Source organism: Hyperolius riggenbachi, chromosome 7, assembly GCF_040937935.1.
Source record: "Hyperolius riggenbachi isolate aHypRig1 chromosome 7, aHypRig1.pri, whole genome shotgun sequence".
NCBI classification, from domain to species: Eukaryota; Metazoa; Chordata; class Amphibia; order Anura; family Hyperoliidae; genus Hyperolius; species Hyperolius riggenbachi.
The window spans coordinates 31,399,878-31,424,233 of NC_090652.1; the positions used below are offsets into that span (position 1 = coordinate 31,399,878).

At 44.6% G+C, this 24,356-nt stretch overlaps 1 protein-coding gene across 1 annotated transcript in view; it reads left to right on the forward strand.

Annotated features, from left to right (window-relative positions):
* The window catches only part of LOC137525462 (phosphatidylinositol transfer protein beta isoform-like), a 32,594-nt gene extending 10,219 nt beyond the window's left edge, over positions 1-22,375 (forward strand). Inside the window, exons 6-12 of the mRNA XM_068246560.1 lie at positions 7,513-7,587; positions 8,947-9,030; positions 9,108-9,185; positions 10,120-10,230; positions 17,498-17,620; positions 17,707-17,795; positions 21,200-22,375. Of these exons, the coding sequence (XP_068102661.1) occupies positions 7,513-7,587; positions 8,947-9,030; positions 9,108-9,185; positions 10,120-10,230; positions 17,498-17,620; positions 17,707-17,754 (519 nt within the window). The 3' untranslated portion in view covers positions 17,755-17,795; positions 21,200-22,375. The remainder of the gene's footprint in view (positions 1-7,512; positions 7,588-8,946; positions 9,031-9,107; positions 9,186-10,119; positions 10,231-17,497; positions 17,621-17,706; positions 17,796-21,199) is intronic.
* Positions 22,376-24,356: the final 1,981 nt, after the last annotated feature.

A 24,356-nucleotide genomic window follows, 5' to 3' on the forward strand; every position in this document is an offset into this window, starting at 1 on the left:
CCCCCCCCCCCCCCCCCGCTGCCCGGCTCATTAACATCATAAATATGCACTGCTTCTGTGGCACGGCGCAGCGGCTGTGGTAAGCGGATCATGGCCAGGCGCGGGCATGGCCGCAACGGCGTACCTACCTACCTATACTGCGCTCTTTACTAGCTGTACTGGGGCACTACCCATTCATACTGGGCACTATACTAGCTATACTGGGGCATTTTACTAGCTATACTGGCGCACTACCTACCCATAGTGGGCACTATACTAGCTATACTGGGGCACTACCTACCCATACTGGGCACTATACTATAGCTATACTGGGGCACTACCTACCCATACTGGGCACTATACTGGGGAACTATACTAACTATACTGAGGCACTACCTACCCATACTGGGCACTATACTAGCTATACTGGGGCACTACCTACCTGTACTGGGCACTTTACGAGCTAAACTGTGGCACTACCTACCCATACTGGGCACTATACTAGCTATACTGAGGCACTACCTACCCATACTGGGCACTATACTAGCTATACTGAGGCACTACCTACCCATACTGCCGGGCACTATACTATCTATACTGAGACACTATACTAGTTATACTGGGGCACTATGCTAGCTATACTGGAGCACTATACTAGCCACACTGGGGCAACTAAACTCCCTATATTGGGGCTACTATGCTAGCTATGCCGCTGCACCCCAGCCCCCCCCCCCCCCAAACCCGCTGCGCACGACACTGTACACTAGGACAAGCTGAATCTTGTTTTGGAAAAAATCGTGAAAAAAATCGAAATCACAATTTCTGACAGAATTCAATTTTTACCCAAAATCGTGCAGCCCTACTCGTCACTTCCTCCTGCTCACAAAAGCTGACACAGAACATTTATATTGTACTTTTCTCCTGGCGAACTCAAGTGTTTCAGGGCTGCAGCCACTAGGGTGCGCTCAATGCGCGACGATAGTTATAGTTGGGGGGGCTTGGTCCATCGAGTTCAACCAGAAAATAAAGTACAACAGCAGCCTGCTCCCTTATATATCCCTGTTGATCCAGAGGAAGGCTAAAAATCCTTACAAGGCATGGTCCAATTAGCCCCAAAAGGAGAAAAAATTCCAGATGGCAATCAGATACAATCCCTGGATCAAAACCACCAGGAATTATAGTAGTTGTAGCCATGGATGTCTTTCAATGCAAAGGAAAGCATCTAAGCCCCCCCTTAAATGCAAATCTAGAATTTGCCATAACTACTTCCTGTGGCAATGCATTCTACATCTTAAAGGGGAACTGAATAGAGAGGTATATGGAGGCTGCCATGCTTATTTCCTTTTAAGCAATACCAGTTGCCTGGCAGCCCTGCTGATCCTCTGCCTCTAATACTATTAGCCATAGCCCCTGAACAAGCATGCAGCAGATCAGGTGTTTCAGACTTTAAACTCAGATCTGACAAGACTAGCTGCATGCTTGTTTCTGGTGTTATTCAGATACTACTGCAGAGAAATAGACCAGCAGGGCTGCCAGACAACTGGTATTGATTAAAAGGAAATAAATATGGCAGCCTCCGTATACCTCTTACTTCAGTTCCCCTTTAACCCCTCTACTACCACAGGTTTTTTTTTCCATTTCAAAAGCTCTTCCCATTCATTTGGTAATAACTTTATCACTACTTAGCACACTGAAATGATCTATATATTTTTTGCAGGACAAACTAGGCTTTTTTTGGGCAGTACTTTTTTGCTAAGAATTTTATATTTTATATGCGTTTTACAGGGAAGAAGAAGAAAAATTCACCATTTCTCAGCTTTCAGCCATTGTAGTTAAAAAATAAAATCTGATTTGCCTATTTGTCCCGGTATTACAACACTTAAATTTTGGTGATTGCTGCTAGGTACACTATACCTGTGAAATTTTGGCTAGCAAAATCGCTCCATGCAAGTTTTGCTGAGCGATTACGCCAGCGATTTATATACTTCACATTGAAGCGCTAACGCTAACAAAATGCTGCATGTCCTGGGTTTGCGATTTTGCTAATCGCAATCGCTTTTGTGGAATTTGCACCATCCATTTACATTGGCAGAGCGTTTAGGGAAATCGCTAGCGATTTCTCACGCTCCCTAAACGCTCAAAAAATCGCTCTAGTGGCTTCCAGCCCACAATCTTGAGTGTCTCGACATGTACTTTTGTAACAATGGTACTGTGCTGTGAACACTGTCTCGCATATGATAAAGGGTGTCAATGCTGATCCCCCTACACTCTCATTAGTCATTCATTGTGAAGTGTAGCTAGCCCTCTACACCGCTGTACTCGCTATCCTTCAGATAGCGAGTAGACAGTGTAAAAAATAGATGAAGCAGATGAGATCACTGTGTGCGATTTCAGTGTCCCAATAGCTCAAATGAGCGTTCACAGCACAGATAGAGGAAGGAGGGGGTAGAAACTCTACCGACAACTACATGGGTGCTATACAATACAGTGCTCCTATAGCTTTTAGACCGGTTTCACCAAAAAGGCTTCATCAGAAAAGTGACCTAGTGCAAGTGCTATATACAACAAAAAACATCCCCCCACCAGCTGTACAATTGGACAGAGTGTCCCCCTGCAACCGTCCAACAGCCCATCTCAGAGCTAACCAAACGCTTCTGGAGCGTGGTTTAAATGAGGGTGATAATTAATATCTGCCCGCCCCCGAGGAGGAGTCAGAGCAGCGTTACCTTTTGGTTATACACCTTGCAGGTATCTCCCATCTCCCATTGGTGTTCGCTTCAGACAGCCTGCATCCCTGTCTCTGTGTACCGCAGTATCAGCTGCATGTAACGAACAGAATAGGAGGTTCCGTGATAATCGTGACATCACTTCCTGTGTTCGGACGTGCTGCCATGGAAACCCAGGCAGCAAGGGCGTCAATGGGGGCTGCCGCTAGAGCGTCTGGTAATCATGGCAACCCTGTACAATAAGTAAAGCGTGCAGCTCGTCGGACTATATTTACCACTGGCGCGGGTTAAACAATCCTATTATGCCGATCGCCACAGTTTGGATGATGCGCCATTTTGGGGGCAAGGGATCTATAAAACCTTTCCACAGGAAATTACCCATATACCGTGTGCAGTTAGCATGTCCCTTTCAGTATGCAGGCATAGTGCTTTTAATACAGTGGCAGCTGCTAATCAGTGGCTGTTACTGCTGCTGGCACAGTGGCGCCTGCTAATCAGTGGCTGTTACTGCTGCTGGCACAGTGGCAGCTGCTAATCAGTGGCTGTTACTGCTGCTGGCACAGTGGCAGCTGCTAATCAGTGGCTGTTACTGCTGCTGGCACAGTGGCGGCTACTAATCAGTGGCTGTTACTGCTGCTGGCATAGTGGTGGCTGATCATCGGTGGCTGGGATGGAGGGGAGGGAGAGAGACAATGTAAGGATTCCCCTGCAGGTGGCACCATAGCTATGGCCTGCATGGAATTAAGGCTGTATAGCACTCGGGGGGGGGGGGGGGACATGCCCTACACTATGTAGATCAATTTGTCAGATTAAGTCTGAATAATGGCATGTATGCTATGGGGGTGGAGCCACAGCACGAGACCTGGTATCGGTCCTTCCTCCTGATGCCAGGTTGCCTCCTTGCTGTTGTGCAAGGAGTTAGAAGCCCTCCGGATCACTGCTGCTGCAGCTCCCCACCACACACACACACACACACACACACACACACACACATACTATATACACACACATACTATACACACACACACACATACTATACACACACACACACACACATACTATACACACACACACACATACTATACACACACACACATACTATACACACACACACATACTATACACACACACACACACACACACACATACTATATACACACACACACACACACACACACACACACACACACACACACACACACACATACTATACACACACACACACACACATACTATACACACACACACACACACACACACACACACACACACACACACACACACACACCCTGGCTAGGAATCTCTCCCCAGTACAACAGCCCAGAGCTGCCACGCCCTGTGTGTTCCTGGAAGCAGTCAGTAATGCTGAGAGAGATTTGCCTGGCAGAAAGGGTGACGTTTGTGGTTCTTCTGGTTTCTGATTACGGCCACCACCTGCCCCGCCCACACTGCGTCACAGCCAGGCTTTCACTTTCACTTCTGCTCCTACAGCAAGCCATATCGCACTGCATGCGATCACGTCACTGAAACCAACAATACTCACCGAGAACTGGGGGGGGGGGGGGGGGGAGGGGAGGGATAAAATGAACAGGAACCAGGGATCACTAGAAACTTTTCGTATGTAATAAAGATTAGGGGAGGTTGTCTATTGGACAGGAGCTGCAAGGGGACACTTGTGCAGCTTTTTACTGCATTGATTAGTACACAAGCTACTTGAAGTGAGTGATATGAATGCTGCCATATTTATTTTTAGTGGTGCTCTGTAGGACACGAGCAGCCTGGCCAGCACAGGGGCAGTGATACCCGGCTGACCAGAAGAGGGGGCCAGAGGGCAATTACAGGCAGCGGAGGGGCAGAATGGAGAACAGGGGGAGCGGTGAGCATTAGGACAGCTCATTATACATGACTGCTCCTACAGTTTCTCATCTTCATTTGGGCTCTGGTATCCTTTAATCTGAGTGCAGGGACTGAACAATGACACACTCACTCTCTCTATATGCTTTAAAGAGGAACTGTTGCAAAAAGTCTTAAAATTTAAAACACAGACAAATAAGAAGTACACTTCTTCCAGAGTAAAATGAGCCATAAATTACTTTTCTCCTATGTTGCTGTCACTCACAGTAGGTAGTAGAAATCTGACATTACCGACAGGTTTTGGGCTAGTCCATCTCTTCATGGGGGATTCTCAGCATGGCCTTTATTATTAAGACATTCCCTGAAAAATATTAATGCAAAGTTGTTGGCCAGCCTCCCTGCTTGCTGCACAGTATTTTGGCTGTTGGACGGAGCAACTGCCATTCACTAAGTGCTTTTAAAAAATAAAGAAAACACTGAGAACCCCCCCCCCCCCCCTATGAGAAAATGGACTAGTCCAAAATCTGTCGGTAATGTCAGATTTCTACTACCTACTGTAAGGGCCTGTACACACTGAAAATCGCAAGCGCATGCGTTTTTAAAATCGCAAGTGCATGTAGTTTTAAAAACGCACGTTTTTGATGCGTTTGTGTTTTTCTTGTAATTGCTGATTGGCTAAAGAATCCTTTGTTTTTTTTTCTAGTTTACATTTCAAAAGGAATCAGGAAATTGCAGAGTCTTCTGGGATACTGACTTCTGAAAAACGCAGGCAAGAACGCAAGCGCATGAGTTTTTAATGCGTTTTTCAAGCGCTGCGCTTAAAAAAGCGCAGCAGGCACTGCGATTGCGGTTTTCAAAAAAACGCATTGCACCAGTGTGTACAAGTCATCACGATTTTCAATCTTTTTCAAAAGACCTTGCGATTTTAAAAACGCAACGCAAGCGCAGCAGTGTGTACAGGCCCTCAGGGCCCGTTTCCATTACGGCGATTTCGCAGAGTTTCCCCGCACATGATTTGCACGAGGAAACTCTGCCATAGGTGATGACGGGGCCGCGGCGGAATCGCTTGCGGGAGCAATTCGGCCGGAACCCCCCCCCCCCCGCAGAATTCGCCGCGGAGGCTGCGAATCCCATAGCAGTGCATGGCACGGCTCATGGGATTCGCCTGCGATCCCGCTCAGTGCGGCGTGCGTCTGCGAGCCGCACGCCGCACTAATGGAGACGAGCCCTAAGTGACAGCAACATAGGATAGAAGTAATTTATGGCTCATTTTACTCTGGAAGACATGTACTTCTTATTTGTTATGTGTTTACAAATTGTAAGATTTTCGCGACCGTTCCTCTTTTGAATTTCAAGCATGTTTCCAGAATGAATAATGCTCACAATCCAAGCTTCCACTGTACTAAGAAGTCCATACTGATGACATTATTTGCAGTTTGGAAATGGAGCAGCCGCTGCATTTGATTGGATTCTAAACTGCATAAATTTGTATAAAATTAGAACGTTTGAGATTATTAGCATATCTTATTGACCATCCCCAGTTGTAGTGAATTACAGGGAGGTGCATAGCTGAGCCGGCCCAGGAATTCACAACACTTTATTGGAGAACTACAAATCTCAGAAGGTCTGTTTGCTACTCCCTTTTCTGTCGTTACCCACAAAGCTAGCTAAGGTAAGCACAGAGTTGTGTGCATGCGGGATCCACATACGCCAGTGATGGCTAACCTTGGCACTCCAGCTGTGACAAAACTACAAATCCCATCATGCCTCTGCCTCCCTAAGTTGTGCTTAGAGCTGTCAGAGTATTGCAATGCCTCATGGGACTTGTAGTTCGCTGTACATTGTCCATACCCCTCCTTGTTCCCTCTGGTCCCTCTAACTTCTTGAAAAATCTTGACAGGAGGAGGTAAGCTCACAAATTACCATAGGTAGTATTGCCTTGGTTCTGGTATCCTTCAAGGTATTAAGATTCTGGTTGGTTAGTGTATAGGTAGTCCCCGGTTAACGAGCGAGATAGGGACTGTAGGTTTGTTCTTATCCTGAATCAAAAAAAATTTGACTTGTTCCCATGGAAACACAGAAATCATGCTGTTCGTATTAGCGCGTCGTTCACAAGTCGTGGACTACCTGTACTGGTTACAGCGGATCAGAGATGAAAAACTAACTATAACAAGTAACTTGTCTATATATCTTATCTAAAGTTTAGATAGTTTACACAGCAAATCTAGCTGCAAACCGCTTTAATAGAATATGATTGATTATTCCTGTGATACAATGACAGCAGCCATAATTGTAAACATTACACAGAGGCAGACTTATCTGCATCTTGAGCAAAAAAACCTAATTCCCCCCCCCCCCCCCCGCCCCCCTCCTCCTCCCCTCTGTCTCTGAAATCTCTGGCTAGTAATACCTCCCCCACCTCCTGCCCAGACTGCGCTCCCATGAGCCCTTGCTACTGTCTGAAAGTGCCAAGGCTCTCTGAAAACCTGTGGGCGTGGCTTCTTTAGTTCATAGGGAATTAGAGTATTAAAAAAAAAAAGTATTTGGCTTGAGGAATGCCCTATAAACAATAGGAAAGGAACACAATTATGCAATGAGTAAAAGTTCATCTCTGATCCACTTTAAGGGCTCTGCCTCAAACACAGGGGACCTGGGATCAAATCTCGGCTCTTCCTGTTCAGTAAGCCAGCACCTATTCAGTGAGGACTTGGGACTAGACGCTCTAACACTGCTAGTGCCTACTGAGCGCACCCTATAGGCTGCAGCTTTGGCACTTTGAGTCTGCCAGAAGAAAAGTGCGGTACAAATGTTCTGTGTCTTCTCTCTTGAACATAACCTTTCATTACTAGGGGTGTAAATGAAGCAGTGGGGTGGAAAAGTAGAAGTTGCAAACATCTCAACCATGTAAATGACTTACTCTTGTTTCACCCTTTATCCTTCCTTGCTTTTCCAGAATGAATACATGAAAGATGACTTTTTTATCAAAATCGAGACCTGGCATAAACCCGACTTTGGGAACCTGGAAAATGTAAGAAATTTGTATCCTTGGACTACAATAGCCAGATGATCACTTTTTAAAGGACAACTGAAGTGAGAAGAATATGGAGACTGCCATATTTACTTCCTTTTAAGCAATACCAGTTGCCTGGCAGCCCTACTGGTCTATTTCTCTGCAGTAGTGTCTGAATAACACCAGAAACAAGCATGCAGCTAATCTTGTCAGATTTGACGATAATGTCAGAAACACCTGATCTGCTGCATGCTTGTTCAGGGGCTGTGGCTAAAGATAGAGGCAGAGGATCAGCAGGACAGCGAGGCAACTGGTATTGCTTAACCACTTCAGGACCATAGGCTTACACCCCCCAAGTGACCAGGCTATTTTTTTACAATTTAGGCCACTGCAGCTTTAAGGGCTCGCTGCAGGGTCGTACAACTCGGCACACAAGTGATTTTCCCCCTCCCCCTTTTCTGCCCACCAACAGAGCTTTCTGTTGGTGGGCTCTGATTGCTGTTGCTAAGTTTATTTTTTATGTATTTGTGTATTTTTATTTTTTTTTATTAATTTGCCTATTTCCCCTGCCCTCACTCCCCCCCCTTCCCCCGCTTGCCGATCACAGCGATCAGCTGTCATAGAAATCAGAGTATGACAGCTGATCGCTCCTTAGCCTCCCAGAGGCATAGCCGGGTGACACGGCAGTCCCCAGTACATCGCTGCTGTAGATCGCAGCGCTGTACAATGTAAATAGACAGCGGTTTCGCCACTGGTAGACCGATGACTAAGCGTGATCTCCTGCAAGACACGCCCCCAGGACTTCACGCTAATTGGCGTTGAGAGGTTGGCAAATGGTTAAAGGAAAATTAATATGGCAGCCTCCGTATCCCTCTCGCTTCAGTTGTCCTTTAAAGGGCGTCTGAAGCCCAGAAAAAAAGATACTTGCCTAAGGAGAGGGAAGCCTCTGGGTCCTATAGAGCCTTGTCATTCCTGCACTGGAACCCCCATTAGCAGACTCTTGACCAATCGGTTGAAGGCTGCTCTCTTCCACTGTGGGTGGCTTTGGGAACACTCGAGCTTCCGAAAACGGGCCGCTCCGCACTGCATGAGTGAGCACACTCTCTGGCGCATTCGCAGTACGAAGTCACCCGTCTTCTGGGGCACTCGGGCTCCTGAAGATTGCTGAAGCCTCCGCTGGCTGGAGATTTGAGCTGGGGCCTGCAGGGGAACTAGAGGATGAAGAAAGGAAGGGGATGGCTCTATAGGACCCAGAGCCTTCCCTCCCCTTTGTTTTTTAGTTTTTTTTTTTTTTTTTGGTTCAGATTCACTTTAAACAAGTTTGCCACAAAGACTTTTCTCCTCTGTATGCTCTGACATACGCCACCTCTTATACAGGTACATGAATTGGACGCAGAGACCTGGAATGAGGTTGAAGTTGTGCCAATCGACATTGCAGATCGCTCTGACATTTCAGAAGACGTAAGTATACATTCTGCATGGATAGTTACCAGGACGTCTGGGATTTCACTCATTGGGTAACCAGGTCTTCTTCCTAGGACTACAAACCAGAAGAGGACCCTGCAGTGTACAGATCGGAGAAGACAGGGAGAGGGCCGCTAACCAAGGATTGGATGGTAAATCTCCTCTTTCTCTCCACCTGTAAATGTCAAGTCAAGTGACAGGCAGCCTATTTGGCCAATCAAAGTGCGGGAATAATGTCCTGTGAAGTGATTGGACGCACAGGAGCTCAGGGCAGGATAAGTGGAGCTCTCGTCATTGCCAATTATCAGCCATAAGTTCTTATCACTCGCTATGCTACTCTGATAACGCTATTTGTTATAGTGAATCCACCCCACTGTCATTTACTTTTGGGGAAACGCAGTATCTTGTGGGATATCGCAGTACACCTGTTTATAGAATCAGTCATGTTCTGAGAAGTTATATCAGATGGCATTAAAATGGATCCGAGATAAACTTTTACTCATTGCATAATTGTGTTCCTTTCATATAGGTTATAGGGCATTCCTCAAGCCAAATACTTGTTTAGTTTATAGGGAATTAGAGTATTAAAACAAAAAAATAAGTCTCGCCCATAGGTTTTCAGAGAGTCTTGGCACTGTAGCAAGGGCTTATGGGAGCTCAGTCTGGGCAGGAGGAGGAGGAGGAGGTGGTTACTAGCCGGAGATTTCAGAGGCGGAGGGGAGTTAAGGTTTCACAGGTTGAGGGCTGTAGGTACATATCAGATTGCCTTTGTGTAATGTGACAAACAAAACATGGCCGCTGTCGTATCACAGGAATAAATAAACATGAAACTGTTGAAGCTTTTTGCAGCTAGATTTTCTGTGTAAACTATCTAAACTTCAGATAAGATATCTAGACAAGTTACTTGTTATAGTTAGTTTCTCATCTCAGATCCATTTTAAAGTCAGAATGCAGCATCTCTAGACTTTCTTCTATGCACAGCCCTTCAGTGATCTACTTGAGTTGTCTTCTGGTCAGCCCATGTCAAATGTGCATGGTGTTACATTGGGCTAAGACTGATCTAATGATTATTCTGTTTGGTTGCAGCACGAGGTTCTGAACAACCCCACTTGTCCTCACATGTGTGCCTACAAGCTAGTGACTGTCAAATTCCGATGGTGGGGCCTTCAGGGTAGGATGGAGAAATTTATTCACAAGGTAAGACCTCCACTGCATGTCCCGGAGTACATCAGATTCCAAGACTAAAGCTTGTGGACAGGTACTGGTCAGTCAGCCAGTTATGGTTGTAGATGCAGAAGACAGCACTGCCATAGATGTGGAACCAAGTGATGCAAACACCAGGAAGGAGTAGTAGGAGAACCTGGAGAAGGAACTGGAGTGGATGTGAAGGCCAAAGTGGTCCCTGTAATGGTCGGAGCATTGGGGGCTGTTACTCCTAAGCTAGACTCCCAACACATCCCAAGTGCATCAGAAATGTCTGACCACAAGAGGGCAGTGCTGGGAAACAGCTAAGATACTATGTAGAACCCTCATGCTGGTAGAGGACCAGAAGGCAAAAAAACCCACATGTGGCGCGAGGGGGAAAAAAATGGTATAGAACGTCGTCTTACCAGAATTGCGCATGAAAAGGGTTTTTTTTTTTATTTTTTTTAAAGTGATCCAGAGACTAAGCACCCTCATATATTTTACCATATATATCAGTGGGAACATTAGAGAAAACACCTACCCTGCTCTGTTTCATTCTGCACTGCACAGCTTGTTTCTTAGCAGACCTGATAAAATTCATGACTGAGCATTCATGCTGGCTTTGCTATAATGACTCAGCTATAATGATTGCTGAGCAGAGCCAGCAGGGGGCAGCCTTGGACTTGAAAAGACATGAGAGAACACAGACAGAGCTATAAATATTCATGAACAAAGCCAGACTGAATGCTCAGTCGGGGATTTTATCAGGTCTGATTAGACGCAAGCTGTGCAGTGCAGAATGAAACAGAAAGTAAGGGAGGTGTTCTCTCTAATGTTCCCACTGATATATATGGTAAAATACATGAGGGTGCTTCGTCTGGTTCCCTTTACGATTAAGTGCAAAATAAGGACAAAATCCCAGTTGTACCAATTCATAACTGATAACTTGCTCCTCAGTAACTGCCAGCTGCCTGTCCTCTCACCTCTACCCCAAAAGTCAGCAGTGTGGTGGGGCTTTACTTGACAGCAGTCAGTCTCCCTCCTTACTCGTGTGACTAAAAAAAGTAGCTTTTTTCAGGTGAAACTGCTGCAAGCAGGCAGCTGTCTGTCGCTGAGGATGTAAGGATTGGCGCAGCAATCCTTTTCCTTGTTTTATGGAACCTTTTTATGCATAGTTAATGTAAAACGATGTTATGGTAAATGTTTAGCTAATGCTGTGCCCCCTGCGGCCCATACATCCAGGAACTCTGTCAGTGGCTCGGTTTCCAGGGGGACAGGTTTCAGACAGGAAGTGTTAATAATGCGCTAGGCCATCTGAGCACAGGAGGGTGGAGTTAATCTTTAATTCCCCAATATTCTCTTTGCTCTCCCACAGAACATAAAACGTGACCCTAATGTCTCCATCCTATGGAAGTACTAACCTGTGACCTAATAACCCTAAAAGTGGCCACACACAATACTATAAAATATCACATTTTATGGCAATTCGATAGAAACAATCCATAGTACAGAAAAATTTAAAAGGATTTTTTTGTTTGAGAATTCCAAACAAATTTCCCAATTTATTTATTTTTTTCGATTAAAGGACAACTGTAGTGAGTGGTATATGGAGGCTGCCATACTTATTTCCTTTTAAGCAATACCAGTTGCCTGGCAGCCCTGCTAATCTTCTGCCTATAATACTTTTAACCATAGACCCCGAACAAGCATGCAGCAGATCAGATGTTTCTGACATTGTCAGATCTGACAAGATTACCTAGATGCTTGTTTCTGGTTTGATTCAGACACTACTGCAGCCAAATAGACCAGCAGGGCTGCCAGGCAACTGGTATTGTTTAACAGGAAAAATATATGGCCGTCCCTCACTTCAGTTGCCCTTTAAAGATTAGGAGTGTTCAACTTCTGTGGGTTTTTTTTTTTTTTTTTTTTTTTTTTTTTCATAATTGGGGGAAAAAAATTGTGCGTATGTATGAATTTTTTTTTTATCAGTGTTTTATTTATTGTATTTATAAAGTGCCAACATATTACGCAGCGCTGCTTTCAACACAACCAATCGGGAAATATTGATTTGAATTCTTGAATTGAAAATACATTTGGAAAATGTGTGGCCACCTTAGCACTTTCTAACGTCTTATGTGTCTAACACTTCTTTCCCGCCTTCTTTATTTTTAATCTAAAGGAAGTTTGATTTGCAAAACGCACCTGCCCTCTGATACACCCGCCTTTGGGATCACATGATCAAAGAGCTCGCTTGTAGCTGTAGTGTGCCCTCAGCAATGGCTACACACAGATCAGTACATTCACATTCCTGCAGTGTGAGGGCGTGTGCTGCCATACTGCCAAATTACTTCTCAGCAGTGTGAGGGCGTGTGCTGCCATACTGCCAAATTACTTCTCAGCAGTGTGAGGGCGTGTGCTGCCATACTGCCAAATTACTTCTCAGCAGTGTGAGGGCGTGTGCTGCCATACTGCCAAATTACTTCTCAGCAGTGTGAGGGCGTGTGCTGCCATACTGCTAAATTACTTCTCAGCAGTGTGAGGGCGTGTGCTGCCATACTGCCAAATTATTTCTCAGCAGTGTGAGGGTGTGTGCTGCCATACTGCCAAATTACTTCTCAGCAGTGTGAGGGCATGTGCTGCCATACAGCCAAATTACTTCTCAGCAGTGTGAGGGAGTGTGCTGCCATACTGCCAAATTACTTCTCAGCAGTGTGAGGGCGTGTGCTGTCATACTGCCAAATTACTTCTCAGCAGTGTGAGGGCGTGTGCTGCCATACTGCCAAATTACTTCTCAGCAGTGTGAGGGCGTGTGCTGTCATACTGCCAAATTACTTCTCAGCAGTGTGAGGGCGTGTGCTGCCATACTGCCAAATTACTTCTCAGCAGTGTGAGGGCGTGTGCTGTCATACTGCCAAATTACTTCTCAGCAGTGTGAGGGCGTGTGCTGCCATACTGCCAAATTACTTCTCAGCAGTGTGAGGGCGTGTGCTGCCATACTGCCAAATTACTTCTCAGCAGTGTGAGGGCGTGTGCTGTCATACTGCCAAATTACTTCTCAGCAGTGTGAGGGCGTGTGCTGCCATACTGCCAAATTACTTCTCAGCAGTGTGAGGGCATGTGCTGCCATACTGCCAAATTACTTCTCAGCAGTGTGAGGGCGTGTGCTGTCATACTGCCAAATTACTTCTCAGCAGTGTGAGGGCGTGTGCTGCCATACTGCCAAATTACTTCTCAGCAGTGTGAGGGCGTGTGCTGCCATACTGCCAAATTACTTCTCAGCAGTGTGAGGGCGTGTGCTGCCATACTGCCAAATTACTTCTCAGCAGTGTGAGGGCATGTGCTGCCATACTGCCAAATTACTTCTCAGCAGCTGGAAGCTGTGCGCATCCCACCACAAGTTTCAGGAGCTTAAAGGACTTGAGGTGAAAAACTGTAATTAAGATCAATACCTGTGTGCATTCTTGATCTATGTAATTGTATTCAGCCCCAGGTCGCATCCCAACCCCACAGCACGGGTCGGGCTAGCTTTCCCCGCATAAGATGACCGCCAGGATTGCTGCGCAGTCCGCTTAGACGCAAGTGCAGATGCGCAACTTCAGTGCCTCCTCCAGCCGTGTTCTCGCTCGCACATGCCTGTATGGCGTTTCGTCGGGAGGGCGGCACTATAGCTACGCATCAGCACTCGCGTCTTTGCGGGCTGCGCAGCCGCGGCAATCCTGGTGGCCATCTTACGCGGGGAAAGCTAGTCCGACCCGTGCTGTGGGGTTGGGATGCGACCTGGGTCTGAATGCAATTACGGAAACTGCGTGGAATGGAAGGGAGGGCGCGGATGACGTCCCCCATAGATCAAAAATGCACACAGGTACTGATCTTAATTACAGTTTTTCACCTTTAGTGAACATCACAAAAACATTTTTTAAATATAAAGTACATGTAGAACGTAAATTTTTTTTATATTTTTCTCCCAGAGTAAAATGCACTATCAACTACTTTTTTTTCCTTTGTTGCTGTTACTTACTAGTATTAGCTAGTGAAAATCTGACAGGTTTTAGACTGGTCCATCTCCTCATGGGGGATTCTGTGGCATTGTTTGCAGGGGTTCCTTGAGATCCAAAAGTTGTTTACAGGGTTCCTCCAAGGTAAAAAGGTTGAGAAAGGCTGCCTTAGTCACACCCTTGTCGCTGATTTAAAATTGAGCGCCGGGTAAAAGAGACACAACTTTATTTATGTTAAAGAGAATCTGTATTGTTAAAATCGCACAAAAGTAAACATACCAGTGTGTTAGGGGACATCTCCTATTACCCTCTGTCACAATTTTGCCGCTCCCCGCCGCATTAAAAGTGGTTAAAAACAGTTTTTAAAAGTTTGTTTATAAACAAACAAAATGGCCACCAAAACAGGAAGTAGGTTGATGTACAGTATGTCCACACATAGAAAATACATCCATACACAAGCAGGCTGTATACACCCTTCCTTTTGAATCTCAAGAGATCATTTGTGTGTTTCTTTCCCCCTGCAGTTCTCATGCACTGAAGTTTCAGGCTGCTCTTTTCTTCTTGCTTTGCCCTTGTCTGTAATTCCCCAGTATGTGAAAGCCCAGCCAGCTCAGAGGACGATTTATCCAGCTTGTAAAAGATAAGAGAGAAGCTGCCCTAATCTAAATAATACACAGTGTGCATAGAGGGGCCTGGAAGGGGGAGTTCATAGCAGAACCACAACACTGAAGAACTTGGCAGCCTTCCAGACACAGGCCGACAAGTCTGACAGGGGAAAGATACATTGATTTTATTACAGAGACTGTGATAGTAGAAAGTGCTACAGTAAGCCAGAACACATTAGAATAGCTTTTGGAACTTGTAGAATGATAAAAAACAGGATGCAATTTTTGTTACGGAGTCTCTTTAAGTTAAATGTAGACGTTTGTTCCTTTTTGCTCCTCTGTCATCTCTTGTATTTTCTTGCAGAAGTTGCAGAGAAAATATGACTGCACTCCCTGTGCTGGGATGGCAAGGGTAATCCGTTACTGCGGTCCTGCTTCCTCTGCTGTCTCCCGACGGCCAGCAGATATTCAGACTGGCATCACTTGTTGAGATTCAGTATGCTCAGTGTGGTATTCCAAGCTAACGGCCACCACCAGTGATCGTGGGTAGTGTGTTCCTTGTGTTCCAGTAGAGGACGTATAGTCGTTAAGGCGTTAAGTCCCTCTCAAGTGGTTAAACTAGTGGCACCGTAACCCACCACCCTCTTTTCTGCACAGACAAGTGTGCCTCCATATACCTCTTGCTTCAGTTTTCTTTTTAGCAGCCAATTTATTTAGAGACTTGCAAGTACTCCAGGCCAATTTTTTGTTTTGGCACATTTTTTTTTTATCTCTTATGTTACATTTCCTAGCTTCTAATTAATATTGCTGTAATGTGTATTTATGGCCATTCGTCACTAGGGGCAGTGAGAGACAATAAGAGAACTTCTGCTTTCAGTTTCTGCATTTGGCTTCCGGCTATGTCCTCTGAGATATTCCACAGTGCAGAACATCTTGTATTTTTAATAATACTTTGCACTGTAGCCACTGGAACTGGAAAACTTTTAGAAATGGCCTTGTAGCCCTTTCCTGACTTGTGAGCAGCCGCAGGTCCTTACTGAGCTCCTTTGTCTTAGCCATGACTGTCCACAAACCAACTGCAAAGAGCTGCTGTTTTTCACCTGTTGAGTTGATTAAAACAGCTGTTCCCAATTAATCAGGGTAATTAGGATGCTTTAGAACAGCTTTGGAATGGTATAGAACTTTGGATTTTCCCACGGACTGTGACAGTTTGTGAAAGGTTTGAATAATTTTGGACTGGACAGTTTTTGCTCAAATGTAACACGCACACGCACACACACACGTACACACACACACGTACACACACACACGTACACACACACACGTACACACACACACGTACACACACACACGTACACACACACACGTACACACACACACGTACACACACACACGTACACACACACACGTACACACACACACGTACACACACACACGTACACACACACACGTACACACACACACGTACACACACACACACACGTGTACACACACACACACACGTGTACACACACACGTGTACACACACACGTGTACACACACACACGTACACACACACACGTACACACACACACGTACACACACACACGTACACACACACACACGTACACACACACACACACACACCTACCTCTTGTACATAGTCTTATTATCTTTTGGGAGACACTTATGTCATTTCCCATCAAAAAATGACTTGCTGTTTGAATAAAAGTAACTTTAAGTCAAAATTTGCCAGGCGTATGAATCATTATGGCCAGCACTGTATATAAGTGATGCCAGTCAGTCTCTCTATTTGCTTGCACGCTATTTTGGCAGTTGTTCTGAGCAACTGCCATTCAGTAAGTGCTTTTGAAAATAAAACCCCAAGAATTCCCCCATGAGAAAGACTTGTCCAAAACCTGCCAGATCTGTCCGAACTTGAATACCTACTGTAATTGACTGGGGGATGGGAACAAAGCAATTTATAGAGCATTTTACCCCGGAACAAATGTATGTTTTTGTTTCTTGTGTTATACCTATGCATACGTTTTTCTTGGGATAGTGGTCCTTTAAAGAGAACCCGAGGTGGGTTTTAATAATGCTATTATGACACAGAGGCTGGTTCTGCATACTAACTCCAGCCTCTGTTACTATAATGTGACACCCCCCCCCCCCAGGCTCCCCCGCGCTCTGCTGTCCCCCATAAATCAAACCGCCGTGCTAGCGACATGCGTGTCGATAGCAGGCTGTTTACATGCAGACTGTCACTCTCCGCCGATTCCCCGCCTCCTCTATAGTGCCGCTCCCCGCCGTGTCCCTTTCCTCCAATCAGCTTACAGAGGCGGAGAGGGAAGGGATGCAGGTGGGGAGCCGCTATATAGAGGAGGCGGGGGATCGGCGGAGAGTGACATCCTGGGTGTAAACAGCCCGCTAGCAACACGCTGTATGTCGCTAGCATGGCTGTTTGATTTATGGGGGACAGCAGAGTGTGTGTGTGGGGGGGGGGGGGGGGGTTTGGGGGAGAACAATATAGTAACAGAGGCTGGAGTTAGTGTGCAGAACCAGCCTCTATGTCCTAATAGCATTATTAAAACCCACCTCGGGTTCTCTTTAACTCCCTGTTATTAACGCTTGCCTCTGATTGGTCTGAGCTGTGCACATCACCTTCAGTTTTGTCGCCCCGCTGTCCTCTTTCTCCAGCAAGAGAAGCGCCTCTTCACAAACTTCCACCGCCAGCTCTTCTGCTGTCTGGACCGATGGGTGGACCTGAACATGGACGACATCCGCCGCATGGAAGACGAGACACAGAAAGAACTTGATGAGGTGATGGAGGCTGCAGAGGCCCTGTCAGGGCAGTGATGGTCATGTGAATGATTGCATAGCTAATGGCTTCCATTCTTTCTATCCAGATGCGGCAAAAAGGACAAGTCAGGGGGATGACTGCAAAGGACGACTAAACATCTTTTTTATGTTTTACTTGGCTCCATGGGCTCAACAGGTGAGGTTACTGTTGCTGCTATTGCTACGTTGGCCACTAGGTGGCAGTACATAGCTATAAGTTGTGAGCTTCTTCTCTGAGGAGAGTCAGTAACATGACTAGCTGCTCTGTAAAGTGCTGCTAAAGTCAGTGCTGTATATTACAATAATCTGGTAAGGATTAGATTGTGGGTTCCACTGAGAACAGTCAGTGACATGACTATGTACTCTGTAATGTGCTGCAGAAGATGTCACTGCTATATAAATACATAATTATATAGTTGAACATTAGACTGGTAGGGTTAGAGTGTGAGCTCCTCTGAGGACAGTCAGTGACATGACAATGTACTCTGTAATGTGCTGCAGAAGATGTCAGTGCTATATAAATGCATGATAAAAAATATGGCAGGAAATTAGACTGACTGTGGTAGAATAAGATTGGTAGTACAGTTAGTGACAGCGCTGCGTAATATGTCGGCGCTATATACCGTAAAGACGGTAGGTAGAATATGGTTGGATATTAGACTATGGTAGAATTAGACACTGAGCTCCTGTGAGGACAGTCAGTGACATGACTATGTACTCTGTAATGTGCTGCAGAAGATGTCAGTGCTATATTATTACATAACATAGGAGGACATTGGACTACGACTATGGTAGGAATAAGATTGTGAGATCTATGAATACTGTAAAGTGCTGCAGATTCGATAATAACCAGAGTGGGATCCGTTTTTTACGCCACTGGGAATTCTAGCAGCAGCGGGGTGAGCTGTCATTTGGCTCACTGACCGGCGGCGTACATAAACGAGCGTTCAGCATTGCAAGGGGAGATCATTTTGGAGAATTGAACTCTTCAGGGGATGGTTATCCTTTAAAGTGTACTAGATCCGAAGAGAGGGAAGCCGCAGGATCCTATTGAGGCTTCCCTTGGTGGTCCGCAGTCCCCCAGTCTGAGCGCGGTCTTCCTCCACATCGTGGCTGCGAGGCCCCTCTTCCGCATTCATGGCCACACAGTAGACGCTCGAGCTTCTAATGTGCCGCCATGAATGCGGAAGAGGGACCGCTCGGCCACGATGTGGAGGAAGACCGCGTTCAGACTGGGGGACTGCGGACCACCAAGGGAAGCCTCAATAGGATCCTGCGGCTTCCCTTTCATCATGCTAATGGTGTAATTTGACCCCCAGCCTTGGCTCGGGTTCGCTTTAATGAAAATGACCCTCTTGATTTAAAGTGGATCCGAGATGAACTTTTACTTATTGCATAATTGGGTTCCTTTCCTATTGTTTATGGGACATGCCTCAAGCCAAATACTTTTTTGTTTTAATACTCTAATTCCCTATAATCTAAACAAGCTACCCCCACAGGTTTTCAGAGAGCCATGGCACTTTCAGACAGTAGCCAGGGCTCATGGGAGCTCAGTCTGGGCAGGAGGAGGGGGATGTATTACTAGCCAGAGATTTCAGAGGGAGGAGGAGGAGGGGGGATTAGTGTTTATTTTATTTTATTTTTTTTTGCTCAAGATACAGATAAGCTTGCCTCTGTGTAATGTTTACAAAAATGGCTGCTGTCATTGTATCACAGGAAGAAATAATCATATTCTATTAAAGCTGTTTGCAGCTAGATTTGCTGTGTAATCTATCTAAACTTTAGATAAGATATGTAGACAAGTTACTTGTTATAGTTAGTTTTTCATCTCGGATCTGCTTTAAGAGTGTTGGGAGACTGACTGGCTGGGTTTAGCAGAACATACTCTTTAGTTAGGAAGCTCAGTGTATTTGAATTTGTAACCGCCAACAAGATGCTAATAATCCAAATTTATGTGAAGTTTTTGCAATGTGATGCCATTTTTAAATCGCAACAATCCAATACAGCAGCTGCTGCGTTTGAGATATTTCCTAACCTCACATCGACTCATAATTATTGCCATCCCATTGGCCATTTCTACCTATTACCTAGTTCTTGGCAATCCAAAACGAGGGTTATTGGAGGCAGCCATGTTTTCAAAGAACCACTATAGCGAAAAAAGCAAGCAGTTAAAATCTGACTGAACCGATAGGTTTTGGACTAGTCCATCTCCTCATGGGGGCTTCTCAGTTTTTTTTCTTTGTTTTCAAAAGCATTTCCTGAACTGCAGTTGTTAAAGGGGCACTACAGCAAAAACTGTAAAATTTAAAATATGTGCAAACATATACAAATAAGTCCTTTTTTTTCCAGAGTAAAATGAGCCATAAATTACTTTTCTCCTATGCTGCTGTCACTTACAGTAGTTAGTAGAAATCTGACAGAAGTGACAGGTTTCGGACTAGTCCTTTTCTTCATAGGGGATTCTCAGCAAGGCTTTTATTCTTTATAAAGATATTTCCGAAAAAGGATTTAAACAATGATGCTGGCCAGCTTCCCTGCTTGCTACACAGTTTTTTGGCAGTTGGACAGAGCAACTGCCATTCACTAAGTGCTTTTGAAAATAAATATATCCCTGAGAATCCCCTATAAAGAGATGGACTAGTTCAAAACCTGTCACTTCTGTCGGATTTCTACTATCTACTGTAAGTGACAGCAACATAGGACAAAAGTAATTTATGGCTCATTTTACTCTGGAAAAAATGTACTTCTTAGTTGTATATGTTTGCACATATTTTAAATTTTACAGTTTTTCGCTGTAGTGCCCCTTTAAGTCTAACTGCCAAGTGAGTAGGGAGGCTAATCCAAAAAGAAAATGTGGAGCACTGCTCCTTTAAAAGCCCTTTATTCCAGGTTGGGTATACAGCAAGTACAGAGCAGTATACAGCAAGTACAGAACAGTGGGGGTGTCAAGTGCCTGACAGCTGTTTTGCAGATGTGATCTGCTTCTTCAGAGGCAAAAAGTACATATTTTTGCCTTATGAAGAAGCAGGTCACCTGCGAATCAGCTTTCAACACTTGCTGTATACCCAAGTGAAATAAAGGGTTTTTAAAGGAGCAGTGCCCCGCATCCGTTTCTTTTTGGATTGCTCTACAATTTATTGGATGAGCATGCTCTAGGTCCTTGCTCTGGTTGGTTCACCCTTCTGCATGGTGAACCTGCAAGATAGACCATTCCAAAACCTGTCAGTTCTGACAAATTTTAACTGCTTACTTTTTTCGCTATAGTTGTCCTTTGAGATGTAAACTTTGACAAGAAGACCACATATTCTGAATATTTCGTGTGAAACTTTTGTTTATTTTTAACACACTTGTATAATTATGTTTGACTGCTGACATTTGTTTCAGTAATAATAATTTGTAGACATACAATTGTAGTTACATGTACAACTCCCAAAACAGAAGTGTTAAAAAAAAAAAAAAATCATAGAGGATTGTGCTGCCACAATCCATGTGCTCGGACCTGAGGATATTGCCATCTGCAGGACAATCGGAGTAACCGTTTCTTGTTTCTGATCCTCATAGGCGGAGTCTGCCACATCTTCTTTCCTCTCATTGGCTGGACTTGCATGAGGAGGGTGTCTGAGAACTGCGATGAAAGGAGAGGAAGGACTGCTGACTCCTCCCCACCTATTCCATTGTTGTCTTGCCTCCCTGGCTTCTCTCAGTTAAACTTTCATTTTGTCCATACTCGCCCAGGTTTGCAGGGGCCAGGATTTGGCCACCTCCTGCCCCTGCTCGGCCATTTTTAATAATGCAAGATTATCTTTGCTGCTATTGCAGCTCCCTTGTTGGAGAGGTGGCATGTTTTTTTCGTTTTTGTTTGTGACCATGAAATGAATCCCTTTTTTCTGCCAAAATCCAGCAATGCACATCAGAAAGGGAACAGCATGCTTTATTAAGCATAAATTAACCCACTTATGGATTACATAGTTACATCCACTGACTTTTTTTAACGGTTTAAGTCCCTCCACATTTCCGCTGTATTTTTCTTTTAACTGTTCAAATGCCAAGCTTAACCTCACAGCAGGAAATTGCAACAGTGCCGCCACCTAAACTAATAGTACGTCCTTTCGGCTCCGGATAAGAAATGTCAGAAGATTTCATCGGCTTTGTAGAATATATCGTCCTTCGACAGAGGGCAACTAATCTGCTTCTGTACTCCTTGGCGGGATGGCGGCCATTTTGTACAGTAGGCAACTACGTCAGACAGTGTAGCCTATCAGTTCGCTAAGAACAGAAAGCTTCGAGGTCTCAGCAAACTAACTGGCCAAGCATATAGTCTAAACACTCAAAATGGCTGCTCTCCCTCTGTATATAACTGGTGCACTTTAACAATGTATCTTCCCAAAGGTCCTTGCAGTTCAAGGAGTCATCACTATGGCGTCTTTTTTTTTTTTTTTTTTTTTTTTTTTCTTGAAAACGGAGGATGCGTAAGAGAAACAGAATTTGGCATTGCCCGAAACTCAGCAGACAAGCTTACAAGTGCCATTTTTTTCCATATTCAGGGTCCAGAAAATGGTGATATTTGTTTTATTGAGAAGGGACCAGGAAGGGCGTTCATTGGGGAGGTGGGCGGGGTTATTATCTTGCCTGTGAGGGGAGGAGGGGGTGTTAGTAATTTTTTTGTTTTTGTTTTTTTTTAAAGGTATCATGTGACAGCATTTATGGAAATAATAAAAAAAAAAAATCATCATGTAATGTGTGACTCCGGTGATTTTGTCTCCACTCTTAGAGGAGCTGTCAGCCATACAATCTTGGAAAAAACACATATATAAGTAGATAATTACTTGCTCTACTTGCATAACATACGTATTGCACTGTCCATGTTTTGGTTTTAGTGATTTTTCTACAGTAAAAAAACCAGAAAAGCCTTCTTAGCATTTCTCATTTTAAGTGTGGCTATTTTGAAGCCAATCCTGATGTCATTTCCTCCCTTACTCTCCTCTGCCTGATTGTGTATGCATTGCCCGCCCTCCACTATAGAAAGTACATTATCTCAGCATGAGAAATACTGACCAATCAGAGAGGAACAGAGGTGTGGGAGGGGAAAACAGGAGGTAAAGAGGCTTCAGCCAATCAGTCTGCATTCATTAAGTCTGAGGGGAAGGAGAGAAGCAAAAAAGGACAACCCAGCATGCCCTGCAACTTCCTTTTTGTGTACCAAATTTTGTGTGTACCAAATAAGTCCGGTAAACTGGGGAATGATCATTTTATCAACAAGAAAAGTAATAGTGATTTCAACTTTTGGATTACCTGGTTAGCATCCTTATTACTCGTTTACCAGATATACAAGGTTCTTTTCCGTTAGCCGGGCACATCCACTAGGTGGCGATAAAACTCCACCAGAATTACATCTTTCACTACTATCCATGGGCCTGGAGGGGGAATAGTTATTAACGCCACCTGCCGTATGCGCCCGGCTAACGGAATAGTAATATATATATATATATATATATATATATATATATATATATATATATATATATATATATATATATATATATATATAATATATATATATAATATATATTTAAAGCAATTGATTGTTTATCCAAGAATTTACAAACTGCAGGCCCAGCATCATTTGCAAGTTATTTTGAAATAATTCAGCCAAATACTTTCTTCATTTTTAATATTTTGTTAAGTTGTTTTATTGAATCATCAAAAGGAAACTTTGAAGTGTAATCATTTTACTAGGGAAGCAGGAAGCAGGGGTGCAGTGAGAGGTGCAGGAGAATGAACGCACATTGAGGGTGCTAATGGGGAAGGGAGAGATGCAGCAGGAAGATTGTGCTTGTGCACAGAAGCTGCAGTTCCTGTTTCTTCCAGACATCCACTGTGAACCGAATTCTTCATTGTGATGATCCGGATTATTCGACTCACAAAAAAAGATCCGGATCAAAGATCCGAATTGTTCATGATCTGGACAACACTACAGTGCAGTGAATATTAATTAGCCATGTGGCTAGACACAATAGCGACTCTCCCCTTACTGAGCATGTGCAAACAGTCTAACGCAGCTAAAACCACCTATAACGCATAGCATGCTGCACTTTCATTGAACGTCCAGGATTAAGCCTCGTTCACATCAGGTCCGTTTCTGTGCGCTTTTTGCAGCGCCCTGCCCTGTGCGATCAGCAAGGTATTTACTACTACAGCTAAATGTAGCTGGTTCACATCTATGCGCTGAGCAGCGTTACAGAAACGTAGGGTTTGCATGCATTTTTGTGCGTTGAGCTGGAAAGCGCACATCAATGCAAGTGAATGGGTGTGCTTTTTTAGCGCGTAGAAGCGCATGCGTTTTTTACCCCTAATTGGAGAAAAAAATACATTTACATACAAAAACAAAGTTTTATTGACAACTGCTGCTGGTACAACAAGCAAAATGTGCGCAGCGCAACGCAAAGAAACTCACACTAAAGCGCGCACAAGCACATGCGTTTTTAACCACGCGCTTTCACACGTTTTTCAGCGCAGCAGATGTGAACGAGGCCTTACACTGTAACGCAACGTGGGCACTGTGAACAGCCCATTGATTTTTCATTACTGTGAGTTGGGCTGCGTTACAGGCTGCTCTAACGTGCGCCTGTAACGTCCCACTGTGAAAGCAGCCTAAATGTACATTTCTCCCAGAGTAAAGTGTGCTATAAATTACTTTTTTCCTATGTTGCTATCACTT